The following is a 19012-nucleotide window of genomic DNA, read 5'->3' on the forward strand; positions in this document are numbered from 1 at the left end:
TATTTGTACAAGGTCTGGCCTCTTCAAAAAGAATACATGTAAATAAATTAATTAATATGCACATATTATAAGGCCCACTCATAGTGTCTAATTGAAGTAGACTATCACTAAACCTCTATTCATTTTAAGGCTCAAATTATTCGTGATCCCGAAACTCCCCAAAATAAACTATTTCTGACTTGTTTGAGGGGACCCTGGTCTCGTCTGATGACGTCATGATGATGTTGTATGACTCTATGGCCGTATCCGAATTGACGTCACAACTGCGGACGGCTACGGCTGTTGCTAAGGGTGTGCTATAATGACGTCCTGACCCCAACGCATGATGACGCGGAAATCTAGCTGTAGCGTCAATTCGGCCTTTGTGTCTAAATTGCCTGGTTGTTGCTCGGCTTGATAACCATTGGCTGATGTGGCTATGGCTTGATTACCATTGGCTGATGGGGCTATGGCTTGATTACCATTGGCTGATGGGGCTATGGCTTGATTACCATTGGCTGATGGGGTTATGGCTTGATTACCATTGGCTGATGGGGCTATGGCTTGATTACCATTGGCTGATGTGGCTACGGCTTGATAACCATTGGCCGATGTGGCTATTGGCTTAACTACTGAAGTGGCTATGACTTGATTACCAGAGGCTGATTATGGCTTGAATGGCTTAATTACCATTAGTAACACACTTAGCAACAGCCGCAGACACAACAATTTTTTTGACACAGCCTAGGCCTAACTATCGTGTTGTTTTGGTAGCAAGGATTGTCTGGCATCTGTTTCATCTGCGCATGCGTCGACCTTATTCCCATTGTCTGGCGAAAGTACGGCGTTTACATCATCAAGACACACATACCTCTTCTTGGGTTGAAATATATGCAGTATCCTGCATAGTATAACGAAGAGATTAGACAGTTAAATAAATTAATATAATGATTTTAAATTACTTATAGGCGGTGGACACTATTGGTAATTATCAAAGACTAGCCCTCACAGTTGGTGTATCTCAACATATGCATAAAATAACAAACCTGTGAAAATTTGAGCTCAATCGGTCATCGAACTTGCGAGATAATAATGAAAGAAAAAACACCCTAGTCACACGAAGTTGTGTGCATTTAGATGGTTGATTTCGAGACCTCAAGTTCTAAATCTGAGGTCTCGAAATCAAATTCGTGGAAAATTACATTCTTTCTCGAAAACTATGGCACTTAAGAGGGAGCCGTTTCTCACAATGTTTTATACCATAGCTCCCCATTACTCATAATCAAGAAAGGTTTTATGCTAATAAGTATTTTGAGTAATTACCAATAGTGTCCATTGCCTTTATAGGAATGTAGTTTGATAGTAATTGAAGTATATTTCAAGTTTGTCTGTACTCAGTTTCCCTGAAGTTAAGACAATTCACGCGTGCTTCCATTTTAGTTTTATTTCATTTCCTATTAGTTAGTCCATGGTGGAAGAAAGTCTGGTTAATTTTGCCATACAGGTATGTCACATGATAATGATATACACTGTAGTACGGTAGGTCAACGGCTGACATAGAGGGCGTGCACACAGAACATAGTGTGCTAACCTTTCTCCACGCTCTTTACACAGAGTATGACAGGACGGGTGAATGAACAAACAATATTTAATAAATCAAGAGAAGAAGTCAAGTGATCGTTCTTATACAAACTGATGTTTTGTTTATGTTGTAAGTTACACAACAGCACAATCACCGTCTTCTCAGAACAAACTGGCTAATTCGATTCTGATAACTGTACATATCAAGTCCGCTTTATAAAATCTTACTATTTTAGTGATTGAGTTGTGGATGAACGGGTAAACAAATAATTCGTCTCTAATCGGACAGAGGGCGCTAAAACGTTTTATTGGCAACCATTTTTTTTTCCTCGTGTAACTGGTATATATGATCGTATCACAGCATCGTAATCGTGTACTATCGTCGATAATTTAACAGTCGTGTGCGAGACTTTATTCAAAGACAAATTACACTTGCTCGGAAGTTGAACTGAAGTTGATATATAGACTTACATGTTAATTCCCATCGGAAGAAGTAGAATTGCAGAAGCCATGAAATACGTCACTACAGGGTGAGAGTTATGGGTTTTATCGATTTCATATCTTAAGACTCCATTGAGTAGAAGAGGTGAGACAAATCTAGCCAAGCTGATGACAACTGCAAGACACCCAAATACAGCTCCTGCTCAAAAAGAAAGATGCAAAGTGTTAAGTGTAAAGGTTGCGTTTGAAACCGTAAGAATAAGCCTTAAATACACTGGACATGTTTGGTAATTTTGTCAAAGACCAGTATTCTCACTTGGTGTATCTCACTCAACAAAAAAACACCCTTGTTCGCACAATAACTGGTGTGCTTTCAGATGCCTGAGAAAGGCTTCAGGCCTGAAGTCTTTTTCAGATTCAAACACTACGTTACTCCAGAGTAAGTTGTTATGCTAATAAAAAATTTGAGTAAATACCAAACGTGTCCAATGCCTTTAAATTGGTTATAGGATAAAGTTTGATTTTTCTTCGTACGAAGCATGTATACCTTGTTCAGAATCGTCGACTTGCTCAGATAACTTGCTTTTAATTATCGGCAGAGGTAGAAGTAGAAACATCCCAATCACTGGCGCTATTTGGATAATATTAAACAATATTAATAACTGATAAGAGTTAAAAACCAATAATTATTTGGTATCTAAGTTATGAACAAACAATCAACAAACCTCACACAAACGCAAACAATAACAGGGCAAAAAATAAAATGGGGTGTCATGACCGATTGGTTTGAGAATCGAATGGGAGACTTTTGTGACGCTTGGTGGCAGCAGTCTTACCAGATAAACTCCACGGTTGTGTACCTGATGTGATGGCATGGATGGTTCTTGTGATTGATTTTACATATTTGGCAGCACAGGCAGTTTACTCCCAAGGGAGGTGAGATGGTGTTAAGGAATGAAATATAATGGCCCAGTGAACAGGGGGTAATAATGTACTAGTGCCATGAGCGTCACTGAGTGACGGATTTGAGCGGGTTTTTTTTTCTATAACCAAGCAATTTCAGTCTACCAGTCTGGTATAGGAAGGTAAAAAGTCTGAAGTGTAGAACCAATAGATATTTAAACCTCTTTTCTACCACGTTCTTTTCGTAGTTTTCAGGACAGCCAGTAATTTTTTCTCGTTTTATCTTGTTAAATAAAGTACCTTCATGAAACCCAAGAGGTAGTCTTGGTGCAAGACGTTTCTCGTTTCCCTTTCACGCACACCGCGGCCAATTCACCGACAGCGCCCGCACCGACACACCTGACTAAGTCAGGTGCGTCGGTGCGGTTGGTGAATTGGCCGCGGTGTGCGTGAAAGGGAAAAGAGAAGCGTCTTGCACCAAGTCTACCCAAGAGGGCGCATCTTACCTATGTAGGCTAACCAGAGGGTTGTTGGAGCAAAGGCGGTGGTCAGTAAATATCCAATTCCGGATAAGAACCCGATGTACACCATCCAGTACACGGAGATGCATAAACCAAATAAGGGCATGGCCAAGATGGCGACTGTTATGGAGAAAAGAAAGTATGGTAAAAACAAAAAGAAAATTTGCATTTATGATCGCTGAGCCACTGAGTCATTTACACTGTGGTTAATTTAGGTTGTCAGCCGAGTGGTTTAGAGTTTCGAATTCAAGTTCTAGTGGTTACGTCATCGGGGTGTGGGTTCGAAATCTATAGGGTCATGGCACCTGTGTCCCTGAGCAAAGTACTTTACTAAACATTTCTTCTCTTCACCGAGGGGTATAAAATGGGCACCTGCGAGGGTACAGGTTGATATTGTGTATAAAAAAGCCTTTGGATCATCACTGTGGCTGGATACTCCACAGGGAGCTGAGAAAGATTGCAGGGATGATATTTGCCCATAGTGACCAGCAGCCGATTTCACGAAACGCTAGGATAAATCCTATCGCGAGTAAGGACGAGTAACCTTAAAGGCAGTGGACACTATTGGTAATTACTCAAAATAATTATTATCATACAACCTATCTTGATTACGAGTAATGGGGAGAGGTTGATAGTATAAAACAATGTGAGAAACAGCTCCCTCTGAAGTGACGTAGTTTTCGAGGAAGAAGTAATTTTCCACGAATTTGATTTCGAGACCTCAGATTTAGAATTTGAGGTCTCGAAACCAAGCGTCTGAAAGCACACAACTTCGTGTGACCATGGTGTGACAAGGGTGTCTTTTTCTTTCATTAATCTCGCAACTTCGACGACCGATTGAGCTCAAATGTTCACAGGTTTGTCGTTTTATGCATATGTTGTGATACACCAACTGTGAAGACTAGTCTTTGACAATTACCAATAGTGTCCATTGTCTTTAAGGGTTTACATGTTAGAGCAAGGCTGGGACTTGTCCCAAGTCCTAAGACTAATCCTAAGTTAGGAAGAGTTCGGTGAAATCGACGGCAGGGCACTCATGTAAAGCGCATTCATACGGTTATTTTAATAAGCGTTATAAGAACTTGTTATTTTTCATAATTAACTTTAACATTTAGAATGTTTGTTTTTGTTTTGATTAAGTAAATTTCAATTATGTTTTGTAGATATTTATGTAGTATTTATGCTAAGAATATAGCTGATGGTATTCTGGAGGACTTGTAGTCAAGACACTTACCAACAGCGGGTAGTGCGTTGCTGATCGCACCGTATGCTCCAACAGTGTCAGGCATCCAACAAAAAGGTGGAGACAGTCCATAAATGATGACATTACCTGGCGCAGCTTCAAAGATAACTGTCCACAGACAAGCATTAATTAAGAGCAAAACTAAACGCCACCTACGACCAGCATGAGCTTTATCGAAAAGGGATACGATGTTCTTTAAAATGTCTTTTGGTACATTGTTAGGGAATGGTCGACGTTTAACAGTCTCTAACACCAAACCAGGGATGATGGTATAAAGTAAATTCACAAAGGCCACCGCAACTGTGATAGCGTAGACAATAACGAAGTTGTTCCCGGTGTTTTGAAGAGTCTCACCAATGGCGAACTGTATCACACCGAATGAGAACTGGATCAGCCCGTCCACTACAACCAACCTGAAGGCCCGCGAGTTACCCGTGTAGATATCAGCTACGTACGCCTCTGCTATTATAGCAGCAAAGACTGCATCACCAGCCACGCCCAAGATGACCTCTCCCACTATCAACAACCAAAGATCCAACTCGAATATAGCGATACAGAGAAAAAGACCAGACGCTAGGAAATGACCGGTTGCATTCACGATGAACATCGGTCTCCGCCCGACGAAATCACTCGCAGCACCGAGGACAAGAGCAACAACTATCGGCGGAAACACGGAGGTATCTTTCATGAGTGTGACCCATAAAGCTGTCTGGCCTTCAATCCACTTGTCCGTAGGGTCTTCAAGATGTGCACAACTGTTCATACCAGATGGGATGGTGTAGTTCTTCTCCTTAGCAAGACGATGCTCGATGTATTGGGATCTTAAAGTAACAAGAGCTCCTTGAACGAAGTTGATGAGGATAAGTATGGGTTCCACTGTGATCCATCGACTGGATGCACGACCGTGGTTGCGGTGCATTTTATACGTCTCAGGGGACTCAGTTGAAGCCATGCTGAACTCGACTGAATCCTGCAAGTTAGAGATCAAAAACTGAGTTTAGAAACACTTGTTGCAGTTTCATTGCCTTATTGGCTCTGTAGACCACGGACAGAATAACAACCACCGTCTCGTAAACAAATGTAATGTTAAAGCCATTATACACTTTCGGAACAGAAAACAAAAGTTCACAGATTTACAAATAACTTACAGGGTTTACAGAAGGTAATGGTGAAAGACTTCTCTTGAAATATTATTCCATGAAATGCTTTACTTTTCGAGAAAACATTAAAACAATTACCAATTCTCGTTGTCGAGAATTACGGATTTATTTTAAACACATGTCATGACACGGCGAAACGTGCGGAATAAACAAGGGTGGGTTTTCCCCGTTATTTTCTCCCGACTCCGATGACCGATTGAGCCTAAATTTCTACAGGTTTGTTATTTTTTATATCAGTTGTGATACACGAAGTGTGGGCCTTTGGACAATAAGGTTTACCGAAAATGTCCAATGGCTTTAATTATAATAGATTATTATATACCTGTATTGGATTCAAGTTCGAGATTAACATAGATATTGATTTTGTTTGTTTTATTTGTTTGAATAAGTCCAACAACACTTCAACTTGATGTCAACATCTCTGACACCACAAACTCGCTTCTCATGCAATCAGGAAGTGCAAAGTGCACATGATCAATGTCACAAGACTGTCATGTGACACATTGGACGCCATCCAAAAACTAGTATGTACTACGACCATTAATTAATGGGCAATTTCAACTTGACACTTTCACTGTGGAGTAATGTAATTAGTGCAACTGTGAGTTAATTTCCGAAACCCTGGATTTTCAGAAAGGTTGAGAGTTAAGACTTTGCAAAAATTTGAGAAATATTGTTTGTGTCCGCCGTGATTTCGAAGGAAATTGTGTCTAAGTTGTTACCACCCCCACCCCCGGTTGCTGGCATGGGCTTGTTTTGAAGGAAGGGGCAACCGGCAAACTACACTTGAACAGAAGTGCCCCCCTAGACGAAATCGCGCACCACCCCACCCCCACCCCCCCCCCTTGTGCCCCACCCACCCCCAATATAATTGTATCCTTTACGCCGCTGATAGGTAGTGTTTTAGAGAATGAAAGACGCTGTTTTCGTTCAACGGTAAAACTTTAACCACCATGTTGTAAAGATTATACAGTGATCAGCCTCGACCATGTACATCCATGGAGGTAGCAATTATAGACCTCCATGGTCATACACACATGTACATACACACAATCGTCTTTTTGCCCATAATTGACACTGGCACACTGGCATACGTCATCAGCACTAATTTTAGACAATGACCTCTAGTGTACAGAGTACTTACCATGATGGAATGATATGAAGATACGTGGCTCATGATGCTGCCTAGGATTTGGCTACTCTGGTAAAGAAAGTTTCAACGATCGTTCATCATGTTGGTTACATCATGGTGGTAGAAATAGCCTCCATTGTTACATCATGGATGAACCAGTTAACCAGAATCTGGGGCTGTGTTGGAACATGGATCTTAAACAACCCAACAACCCATGATTGAAATGATCGCCATGGTGTTTACACCAGACAGGGTAATTTTGTTACATTTTTCCACCCTCATGATGACATGACCCCGCTTCGTGTCGCGTGAAAGTTCTGTTGTGTTGTGGCTGTACGACTATGTGATGAAAAGTTTAGCCTTGCAACGCTCTTTGCTTCCGCAGTGAAGTGTGTATCGACTTAGCAATTATTGTTCAGTAGTGTAGGCCTACCCATGGTTCAGGATGAAGAGACTCTAGTGGGTTGAAAGGAGATTACCAAAGCCAGCAGCCGATTCATCGCTAAACTTTCACGCAGGAATGCGTTAGGAACACGTTGCCTTGGATCGGCCGAGTTGGTCTTTGAAAAGCGTTTGTAACTGTTTGCTATAAAATCGCACCAACGATCTTTCGCTTTCACTTCGGTCGATATAGCAATATCGTTTTAGTCCATGTAGGGTCAAATGGGCATTTAAGTCCTATCAACGATCGGTTTTAAATCGATCAGTCTTTTGCATCGGTGTTTTCTATCGATGAATTTAGATCGAGGAGTATACACCACAATTCTTTCTGAATAGTTTTCTACAAATATCTGTAGTAGGCCCTGTTTCACCCATACACATAGTAACAAGTGTGAGAATAAACTTTTTAATTGTTGGCATCCTCAACAATTTTTCGGATTGTGTTTTTTAAGGATTCCATTTTTGAATCGATTTAGAAGAAAAACAGTTCCCCGTTGAAAAGCACGATAGTAGCAACGTCGTTGCACAGAAAAGAAAATTGCGAGGAAGCCCATGAGAATGTCCAGTGCGAGCGCCCTCAACAGCTAGAGCTTGAAAATCAGTCTGTGCCTTTTGAGGAGGACTGGGAACCCAGACGACATCCCATACACCTGTCCGTACGCGTGTTACGGACATTGCACTCAATTAACTTCTAAACACACATTCAAAATACCACCAGTACATTGCATGTTGCAACACCTTGCATGTTGCTGGTGGGTGGGTGTCATCGGTGTCACTTATGTTCAGCTGTGCGTCTGTAATTGCAGCGGATTTTGGAACCTAGAGGAAGTGCAAGTCATGGGCCTCACAAAGTACGTGGTTTTGATCCTTGCTTGCTACATTGGATTTCAGCTATTTGATCGTTTTGACCCAGGTTTGATTCTTTGTTATTTCTAGACCACCATGTTATGAAATGTTTGTACTATAACTACATAAACTATGGGTGCGTTCGTTTAGCTTCCCTGGGTCGACCCCGGTGTGGGATAACTTTCCGTATGGCGCCACCACTTTTTCACTCATTTTTACAAAAAGGGATAGGATAACTTTCCATATGGCGCCACCACTTTTTCACTCATTTTTACAAAAAGGGATATATCAATCAGGTAAATTAGATACTATCATATTTTATTTCGAATGAAAAAGTGGTGGCGCCATACGGAAACTTTTCCAAGGGATATCTTATTGGGGTAAATTAGATACTATCCTCTGCTTACCAGTTATCACGCTATTATGCCTTTTTCTTTGAATTGGGAAAAAAATAATGATGCAATATATCAACCGATGCCCTAATTATCTTCATTTGTTAATACGAAGTATGCAAACATATATTAAAACTTGATGGACATTGAAATGTTCACACCACACACCGATCTTGGATGACTTCAACTGGCCCCATTTGTTTTGAGTTTTTCCTATTTTCACGGCAAACAAGAAAGTATGGTTTCCCGGTGAAGCCATACATGGAAGAAACATCTGCAGTGACTACAAGTGTTCTTTGAGACTCTGTGTATGACTGTATAGCCAGCAGTTGCCTTCATTTTATTCAAAATATTTTTTTATTAAATTTTTAAAATTACCATGGTAACTTGCAAAAAATTTAAAAAAATTAAAAAAAATAAAAAGTGTGAATAATTACTGGCTTCAAAATCTGATTTCTATTTATTTTTGTTCTACTTTTTTTCTTAATATTTATAATAAAGCGTATTAATAAACAGTGATAATTGAGTCAACAAGCTGATGTTTAAATTTTAATGTAAATAATAGTATTGATACGAGGGTTATAAAATAAAAATCTCAAAAAATATTAGAAAATGATATAAGGCACATGGCTTCTTTAAGCCTCTGTATTTTTCTTTAAGAATGCTCAGCAAAACATTCAGTCACATGATTTTGATCATCATGAATTGTGAATTGAAATAGCGTTTGATGAAACTTTTTCGGTGGGCAAATATTTTTTTATGGCCTCAACATTATGACATATTTTTGTACCTTGTAGAAATACCTAAAATACCAACTTTTTTGCATTTACAAGTGCAAATGACCAGTGGAGCATTACGTGTTTCTAAGTTTTGGTCAAAGAAGAGGAGACTCTTTGCTTGGCAAATAAAACCACACAATTTTTATCTAGGGACTGTTTACATCGCGCACAGAGAGGTAAAAGATTTGCCACGATATTAGGGACACCTCGAAAACAGGACCTCCTACGATATATTATTTCATATCGAATGAAAAAGTGGTGGCGCCATACGGACATTTTTCCCCGGTGTGTGGTGTTTGTTTTTTCCAGGACGAACATGGGTAATTATCTGCACACGTTCGTCCTGAAAAAAAAAACCACCACACATCGGGGTCGACCCAGGGAAGCTTAGCGAACGCACCCACAAAAACAACTAGCAGAACTACTTACTAGCGTACGACCACGGAGTAGAAATATTTTTACCTCCATGCTACGTACCACGTACATGTAGTTTAGTACCATGCAACTATAGTAGTAGCCTAACCAAGGTTTGAGTCCTCCGTTGCATGCAATTCAGCTGACCTAGTTGCGATAACGTAACCCTCCTGCCGACGGCGTAGCCGGAGGGTTACGAGTCGCTTCAATCGAAAAACGGCGAAATGGTCAAACACGTACAATTTCAACAGCTAGTCAACAGATTTGCTCAGTTTTTTTCCCTTTCGAAAATCATGACTTAAATTCTAAGAACACGACCTTAATCCTCAATATCTAATGAATAACATTCAACACACTATTGAGAAAGTATTTTAAGTTTACCAGATCCCGGAGCGAAACAGTCCCAGGTTCTATTTTGAACCTGTCGCGTCGCCATTTTGTGACTTCCAGATGATCATTGCTGTTAGACTAAACCATTCTGTAAAAGGGCAGCGCGGCAGTGCTTGTGCACTGTCCATTTACTATGCCCGCTGTTCACTCACTTAAAGCACTGCCGCACTGCAGCACCCCTTGTAACACCCCTTTTACAGAATGGTTTAGTCAAACTCGGCTGCGGCTCGGTCGGCTGGTACCTGCGGTTGGGTTCAGCGCTTGGGGCTGCGCATGGTAACCAGCGACAGGTTCAAAAATAGAACCTGGGAAATTTGTGACTGTTTCGCTCCCGGAATCTGGTAGTTTTTTGTCCTTTTTTTTCAAAATATTTTCTCAATTGTGTTTTTGAATCTTATTCATTAGACATTGAGGATTACGTTCGTGTTCATAGAATTTGTGTCATTATTTTTTAAAGTGGTAAAAAATGAGCAAATCTGTTGACTAAAATATTTCGCCGTTTTTCGATTGAAGCGACTCGTAACCCTCCGGTTCCGCCGTCGGCAGGAGGGTTACGTTATCGCAACTACAGCTGACCATGGAGCAGTTTATTGCTCCATGCTTCTTCTTCTTAGTTCGAGCTACTAGTTTTGTTGTAGGGTACAATTTACTTGAAACTTTAGTCTTTACATGATGGAAACTTGATTAAAACTAACTCTAAAGAGAGGTTTGCGGTTCGTTTGTTCTGAAAGGATTTATTATTGTTAAAGCACCGCTTCTTCAGAACCAACACTTCTCAGCTCAGGAAAGAGCAATGAACTTTGTCGATAGTGACACTAGCAACCTAACCCCGTCCATGCTGTTGAGTATGCCCTCAAGAAAAGAACATTTCTACTGTTATTTCTAAGCAGCATCGTCGTCACTGGTTTTGTACACAAAAAAAGAGAAGCATGGACATCCTCACTCTGTTAAAATAAATCCATTTTGTTAGAGTCCTCAGTTTCAATGCAAATTACTAAAGACTTTCCCATAATTTGTTTTTGTTCTCAGGAAGCATCAAAGGAAAGAGAGTGGTAATAACAGGTGCTAGTACCGGTATAGGAGAACAAATTGCTTACCAGTATGCTAAGCTTGGTGCCAAGATTCTTATTACAGCACGGAGGGAGAGTGCTTTACAAGAGGTGAGTGACTTTATTCCTAGGCTGCCTGCTTTATCCTAGGCAATACTTAGGTGGAAAATGATATGAGGTATTATGCAAGATCTTACATTTGATGCAGTGTAATTGAGGTTTTACATTCAGTTATTCCAAAGTTCAGGTGGTTGAGTAAGAGAGGTTTGCAGCGACACCATGTGAATATTATCTCTTTTGAGAAATGTTGGTTCTGAAAAGAACCTGTGGTTAACGACTCAACGTTTCGAATCGTATGCTCTGATCATCTTCAGGGGAATGAAGATTGCATTCTTCCACCATGGAAAGGTTCAAATTCTGCTTCTCCTCATCGAACCCAAGTCTCGACACTCCTGAGATGACAGGTCTTTTTTCTTCAGCTGTGCCACGCATCTGGAACTCTCTCTACCACTTCATCTTGGATCCTGTCTCTATACCACAACATTCAAGTTTCTTCTAAAAACTTTATGTCACAGGTTTTCAACGAGTATCACTATATTGTTGGGTCTGCTTTCATTGGGTTTGTTTGTGGTGTTTTACTGCGTCTTAAACACCCAGCAGGGTGGATGTGTGCACATTACAAATCTTTATTGTTATTTTTATAAAATTGAGGTCAAACTTTCCAACAGGTGGTGGCCAAATGCAAGGAGTTAGGAGCGCAAGAGGCTCTCTATCTACCACTGGATATGGGAAAACAAGAAGACACTGTAAGATTGATTGATGAAGCTAAGATAAGATTCGGTGGTTTGGATCACCTAATTCTAAATCACATCACTAATAACTACATGAGATTATGGACCGGAGACATGGACTTGTTGAAACAGGTAGGCCATATTTTACACGTTTTTGAATAAAATCTGAAAACTTGTATTGAAAGTTGTCACAATTCGTTTTTAATTCATTTAAATTTGAAAAGTTTACTAGTATTTGGTCTGCATTGTTATAGATTGGTGCTAGAACTCTCATTGTTAAATTTGCTGAAGTTTTGTTTTCACATTTGTGTTTGTATCTGTTTTTAATTATGACTGAAATTTGGTCCACAATACTACTTTTTTAGATTGTTCTGACACTCTTGTTTTGTATCTTGCTGAAGTGTTGTTGATTTAAGCATTACATTGAAGGCATCAGTCACTTATTTTGATTTCTTAATAATGAATAATTAACTTTCGATATGTTTCTTCCCATTCATCTTATCTTCCCAGTTCCATTCTTGGTGTTTTCTTTTATAACTCGGTTGTTATTATCTTTGTATTTAGTGAACCCCCCATCCTCTCCCCCTCCCTCTTGCTTCCATGTCAGTCACTACAGTCGGGCCTAGAGTCTGAATATTGAATCTGTAAATATTCTTCTGTATTTTTTATCGATGTTTAAAACATAGGATTCGAACTGCCTCTAGCTGCCGGGCAACCTCGGTAGTCTAGTTGGTAAGACACTGCTCTAGAATTGCAAGGGTCGTGGGTTCGAATCCCACCCGAGTAACATGCCTGTGATATGTTTTCACAGGACTCGGGAAAGTACTGAGTATACAGTGCTACCACACATCGGTGTATGGGTAAAAACCAAAATTAATATTCTTTATCCCCGATGCAAATTTGACATCTATTATATCGTTGCGGTACCCGCGGCCAAAAACATAGGATTCGAACTGCCTCTAGCTGCCGGGCAACCTCGGTAGTCTAGTTTGTAAGACACTGCTCTAGAATTGCAAGGGTCGTGGGTTCGAATCCCACCCGAGTAACATGCCTGTGATATGTTTTCACAGGACTCGGGAAAGTACTGAGTATACAGTGCTACCACACATCGGTGTATGGGTAAAAACCAAAATTAATAGATGTTTAAATCTGTACTTTACTTACACTTACTAACAGCTTTCTTATTGTTGTCTACATGTGAATGCTAACAAATTGTATATTGTTACAATCTTAACTCTATTTTTATCAATATTGACATTTTTCTTATTAGCTATTTACCTTCCTTCTGAACTTCTTGTTTTTTTTCATCTTACTTGTAGTTACACTTCATAGATAAGTTGTTACGCTTAGCTAAAGACAGACTATAATTATATGTTACTGTTTTACCAGTTATCAGGAAGAGTATGTTCATTCCATCAACACTTGATCCTTCTTAAATTGATTGATTGATTTCTTATTTTGCTTCTTACAGACAATGGATATAAACTTCCATGCGTATGTAAGTCTAGCCACGCAATCTTTACCAATGTTATCGGAGAGCCATGGAAGTATAGCTGTACTCTCGTCATTTGCAGGTAAGTTTAGTGGCATGAACACTTTTACATATCTCAACATTTGAATGTAATTTCTGTCATTTTTTGTCAGTTTATTTTCAGAACAGCAGGGCCCAATTTCATGGCTCTGCTTACCGCTGAATTCTGCGCTTACGATCTCGATTCCCTACTTACTTGCAAGCGCCGAATTTCTACGCTAGCCTTGTAAGCGTAGAATGCCTAGTAACGTGAAGTACGCACACGCAGAAGCCCAAATTCGCTGCTAACCCGTGAAATACACTTGCCGTAAGCACAGAATTCCCTGCTTCCGTAAGCGCCGATTCTGTGCTTACAGTAAGCAGAGCCATGAAATTGGGCCCAGGTCAGTCTTTATACATCATCAAAAGCTGCCAAGTTTCCTGGTAGAAAATAATCTTCCATGTTCTGATTAACAATTTTAACAATCTCACTAGCACCGGCTCCTGGCTGGAAGAGACCTAGAGACCCTCGATCATCCTTGGCCCAACAACTTGGCCGGCCTAGCGAAATCGACTACATGTGGCGTGAGGCTGTAGGACGTGGACATAGGAGATCAGCGCGATGGACCCTTGCTGTCTTTGCAGTTGATTGATTAATTGACTAATTATTATGGAAACTTATTCCCTTTTATGTTGAATGTAACTATTAATATCTTCCAGATTGCTGTACACTATCTCCCTAATTGCAAGGTGCAATTTAAGCAGCTCTGCTTCATCTACTGCATTTGATCTTGGAAAAGTTGTTGATTTTGCTTTCTTTGTCTTATTTATGTTATTGTTGTTTCGTTCAGTCGACAAAATCATTAATTGCTTTTCGGAACAGTTTCTGTTTGTGGTAAGTGATTTTAGTTGGTATTTGGTTAAGACTTTTGTTAGCTTAGCTATGTTTCGTTACAATGCGTTCATTCGTAGGTTGCATGGTGAAAACCAAATATAATCTTCTTCAAACCAGTTAAATAGTTTAGTGAATTTAAACCAGTCGGATAGGTTACTGAATTTGAACCAGTTAAATAGTTAAGTGAATTCAAACCAGTTAAATAGTTTGGTATAGTTTCATTATTGAGACTCATTTTATACGCTTCCCCTGACAGGAAAAGTAGGGGTACCGTTTGTGGCGTGCTACAGCGCATCCAAGTTTGCCCTACACGGGTTCTTTGATGCACTCCGACAAGAGTTGCAGTTGCAGAACGCAAATTTGTCAATTTCTACTTTTGTAATAGGTGAGTTAATTCTGTGCTATGTTTTGTCCTTAAAAAACACTTCCAGTTCAAGAATGATACATCAGGTGATTGCCTCCATGCCCCCTGGTCATTGTTGCCTTGGTGCCCTTGAAATGCTCCAGTAGAAGTCTACTTCCTCGTAGGGTGCCCTTTACCTAGGAGACAGTGCCTTGGTGCCTTTGCCCTTTCAAAAAAAACATACAGGCCTGCCAATTCATTCCTAACCCAGTAAGCATAAATTGCTTATTATCTTCATGGTTTTTTTTTGAAAGAAGGTATTTCAAAGCAGGCATGATATTCTTCCTACTTAAAGGCAGTGGACACTATTGGTAGTTACTCAAGTTAATTATTAGAATAAAACCTTACGTGGTAACAAGTAATAGGGAGAGGTTGATGGTATAAAACATTGTGAGAAACAGCTCCCTCTGAAGTGACATAGTTTTCAAGAAAGAAGTAATTTTCCACGAATTTGATTTAAATCAACCATCTACATGCACACAACTTCGTGTGACAAGGGTGTTTTTTCTTTCATCATTATCTCGCAACTTCGATTACCGATTGAGCTCAAGTATTCACAGGTTTGTTATTTTATGCATATGTTGAGATACACCAAGTGAGAAGACTGGTCTTTTACAATTACCAATAGTGTCCACTGCCTTTAAGTATAATTTCCGATTTATTGGCCTTGGAAAAAATATCTTATGCCTAACAATGAAAGGACATTCAAAGTCTGATCTACGTATGCTCAATTTTGATTCTCTATTTCTCTTTTATGAGAATTAAGAAACGAAATTTACATTTGGTTTATCTTTATTTGAGAACTATAAGATCTATTGTGCTGCCTACTTTTTAAAAAGTATGTTTTGATGTTTTTTTTTCTACCTACCTCAGGTTCCATTGACACTCCCAACGCAAAGGAATTTTCTAAAGACGTAATGGATAACAATTTCTTCTACACAACTGCTTCCTCCACTGCCTATCGTATTATGACTGGGACTTCTAACAGAGAAAGGGAGGTATTCTACCCATGGTATCAAACCCGACCGATGCTACTACTGCGAGATGTTGCTCCTCCGTTGGTGGAGCTTGCAATGAAACTCACAGTGAAACAAGAGATCATCGAAAAAGTTCTGAAAGAACCTCAATTTTTTTAAAGGTTTTTTATGATAAATGATCATTTATGTTACTAATTATTGAGTCAAATTTTTTACCAGATATGTATTTACTAACAACAATCTATTTTCAGTGGTTCTTTTCTTGACAAACAGGTTAAAGGATTGTGGTACCTTTTTTTAACACACAAAATTAAACCTACTCAGTTTGAAGATAATGATAGTGGAAAGCTTCCCTTAAAATGTTGCTTGCTGAGGTGCTTTATTTTTTGGAGAAATGAGTAAAAACGATGACACAAAATAATTTTCGTGTCAGTTTGTAAATGAGAGGAACATTATGGTAAAATACCATAACTGGTTAATACGTTTTTGACATGCTTAAACTGAGACTATAATAATTGTCGTGACCTTGTTTTACCCATTTCTCAAAAACTACAGCACCTGAGCAAGTAAGTTTAATATAAATATGTGGACTTTGTGTAAAAAGTCACATTAAAGGCAGTGGACACTATTGGTAATTACTCAAAATAATTATTAGCATAAAACCTTTCTTGGTGACGAGTAATGTGGAGAGGTTGATGGTATAAAACATTGTGAGAAACGGCTCCCTCTGAAGTGCCATAGTTTTCGAGGAGGAAGTAATTTTCCACGAATTTGATTTTGAGACCTCAGATTTAGAACTTGATGTCTCAAAATCAACCATCTAAACGCACACAACTTCGTGTGACAAGGGTGTTTTGTTCTTTCATTATTATCTCGCAGGTTCGATGTCCGATTGAGCTCAAATTTTCACATGTTTGTTATTTTATGCATATGTTGAGATACACCAACTGTGAAGGCTAGTCTTTGACAGTTACCAATAGTGTCCACTGCCTTTAAAGGGGCTGTATACACGTGGTAATGACTCTGAAAATTAACGGCAATAATAACCTAGGTGATAAGAAATACTGTAGCTTTGGATTGTATCATGCAATTTGAGAAACATTGAACTTCGAAGTACTGCGGTTATAGACAAAAGATGTCATATTTTATCACCCCAAATTTGAATATAAGAAAATAAGCTCTTGCGGTGGCGCTTTTCAGTTTGTGTGTTCACGTGGACTTATTTGCTATCGAGCTTCGGCGATATCCAAAAAAGCGTGAACCACCTTTTGAAATAAAAAATTCTTTAGGTTTATTTTATTGTATACAACTACATTTTAATAGAATTATAACAATTAAACGGTTAAAAAACCCAAATGTGTTTAGTGTCTTTACAAAAATGCATTTGGTAGTTGATTGCAGGGATTTAAATAAATAGAGATAAAGTATTTCATCTGTTTTATCATGGGTTTGTAAAACAATTATCAAGAAAGGTGTATAGTTATTTGTGTACAAACGTTTTATAACCTTTGTATGAATAAGTTGATGTGAAAATATGTATAAATTGGAAAAGATCATTTAAAATTGTTGATATCATTAACAACAGATCTAAAAGTTATAAATCCAATCTCACTTGTTTCAAACACTTCCTTAAATATGACTGGTGTAACACTAGACTTGATTCAAGTCTGAGATCGCGGTTATTCTTCTGCATCTAAGCCTCGAAAGACGCCCACATTATTAGCTTTCACACGCCCTAACTCGCAATAAGGCTAATAATGACGAAGGTTGATCACAAGAGGGGGCTGTTTGTAGCGGCTATCAGGACGACTAAAAAGACTTGGAACCAAGTCTAGAGTGTAACACACGTCCACACAGTGTTTTTACAGTGTTGAAGAATGTTTTCTTCTTTTCTTAACAAAGGAATGTAATAAAGCTGAGTAACACGGGTTGTTACGAGAAAGGGATGTCCACAGAGTGTGCAACAACACGGTGCGTTTAAAGTGCTAAAACAGAACAAAGGAATGCACAGAGTGTATAACAAAGTTGTGTTACACGATACTATTACCCAGCTATTACAAAACAAGGGGATGTCCACAGAGTGTGTGTTTAACAACAACACGGTGCTATTACGGTTCTATAAGGTGTTATAACAGAACAAAGGAATGCCCACAAAGCTGTGTTACACGGTACTATTACGTAAGAAAGGGATGTCCACAGCATGTGGTTGTAACATCAACTTTCTTATAAATAAAGTCCATTCGTGAAACCCCAGTGGGTGTATCTTGTGGGTCAAGTAAAGGGTTGTTGATGCAAAGGCGCTGGTAAGTAAATAGCCAACCGCTGGTAAGAATCTAATGTAAACCATCCATACATGGAGATGCATAAACCATAGAGAAACTGTCTTTCTCTATGCATAAACCAAATAAGGGTAGCGAGAAGGCGGCTGTAAAAAAAAAAAATACGGTTAAAACGAAAAGAAAACTTGCATTTATGATCGCTGAGTCACTGAGTTATTTCGTCATTGTGGCTGATTTAGAGTGTCTTGGCCGAGTGCGGTTTAGAGCATCGAATCCAAGTTCTAGTGGTTAAGTAATCGGAGTGTGGGTTCGGGTCCCGCTCGTGACACTTGTGTCTTTCAGCAAAATACTTTGCTAAAATCACCTCTGAAGGGTATAAATGGGTACCTGCGGGATAGGTTGTGTATACATTGTACAATGATTATTACCGGGATCGGATATAACGAGGTTCGGATAATACGAGGGAAACCGGGCCAATCCGGCGAACCTCGTATTAACGGGAGTCGACCTTTTACTAAAAAAAATTAGAGCGCCAGGACAGCCCCGCGGGTTGTATACTCCCCATGGAGCTGAGTTTGGCCTATGACCTGCAGCCGATTTCACGAACACGTTAGGAATCGGAGCTACAAAAACCTTCATGGTTGAAATGATTGTCAATGTGTTTATACACCAGTTTTGCAGTTCTGATTCTCAACTGCAGCGATACCCGTACCCATCATAGCGTGACCTTCATGCCTGCTTGTTGCGGAAAGGTCTCTTGTTGTGACTACATGTACTTAAAGCCATTGGGCACTTTCGGTAAACAGTATTTTCTAAAGTCCCACACTTCGTGTATCACAACTTATTTATATAAAATAACAAAACCTGTGAAAATTTAGGCTCAATC

General features: G+C 39.4%; 2 protein-coding genes across 6 annotated transcripts in view; one reads left to right on the forward strand and one right to left on the reverse strand.

Annotated features, from left to right (window-relative positions):
- Window positions 1-387: 387 nt before the first annotated feature.
- Window positions 388-7213, reverse strand: LOC139937083 (proton-coupled folate transporter-like). Of its 4 annotated transcripts, none has more exons than XM_071932073.1 (6): window positions 6973-7213; window positions 4660-5638; window positions 3411-3545; window positions 2549-2632; window positions 2032-2200; window positions 388-880 (listed from the first exon to the last, which is right to left on the reverse strand). In XM_071932073.1, the coding sequence occupies exons 1-6, from the start codon at window positions 7003-7005 to the stop codon at window positions 730-732; spliced, it is 1551 nt and encodes a 516-aa protein (XP_071788174.1). In that variant the 5' UTR covers window positions 7006-7213; the 3' UTR covers window positions 388-729. The 4 variants fall into 4 exon arrangements, with proteins under 4 accessions (XP_071788174.1, XP_071788177.1, XP_071788176.1 ...); XM_071932076.1 differs by lacking the exon at window positions 6973-7213 and adding an exon at window positions 5930-6125; XM_071932075.1 differs by lacking the exon at window positions 6973-7213 and adding an exon at window positions 5907-6125.
- A 9-nt stretch (window positions 7214-7222) lies between these two features.
- Window positions 7223-19012, forward strand: part of LOC139937084 (hydroxysteroid 11-beta-dehydrogenase 1-like protein) — a 28791-nt gene continuing 17001 nt past the window's right edge. Inside the window, exons 1-6 of one of the 2 annotated variants that reach the window (XM_071932078.1) lie at window positions 7246-8314; window positions 11252-11382; window positions 12000-12194; window positions 13534-13636; window positions 14724-14852; window positions 15744-16146. In XM_071932078.1, the coding sequence (XP_071788179.1) occupies window positions 8128-8314; window positions 11252-11382; window positions 12000-12194; window positions 13534-13636; window positions 14724-14852; window positions 15744-16006 (1008 nt within the window). In that variant the 5' untranslated portion in view covers window positions 7246-8127 and the 3' untranslated portion in view covers window positions 16007-16146. Of the gene's footprint in view, window positions 8315-11251; window positions 11383-11999; window positions 12195-13533; window positions 13637-14723; window positions 14853-15743; window positions 16147-19012 lie in introns of those variants that run through there. The other variant, XM_071932077.1, reaches the window with a different exon arrangement.

Source organism: Asterias amurensis, chromosome 5 (assembly GCF_032118995.1).
Source record: "Asterias amurensis chromosome 5, ASM3211899v1".
NCBI lineage: Eukaryota > Metazoa > Echinodermata > Asteroidea > Forcipulatida > Asteriidae > Asterias > Asterias amurensis.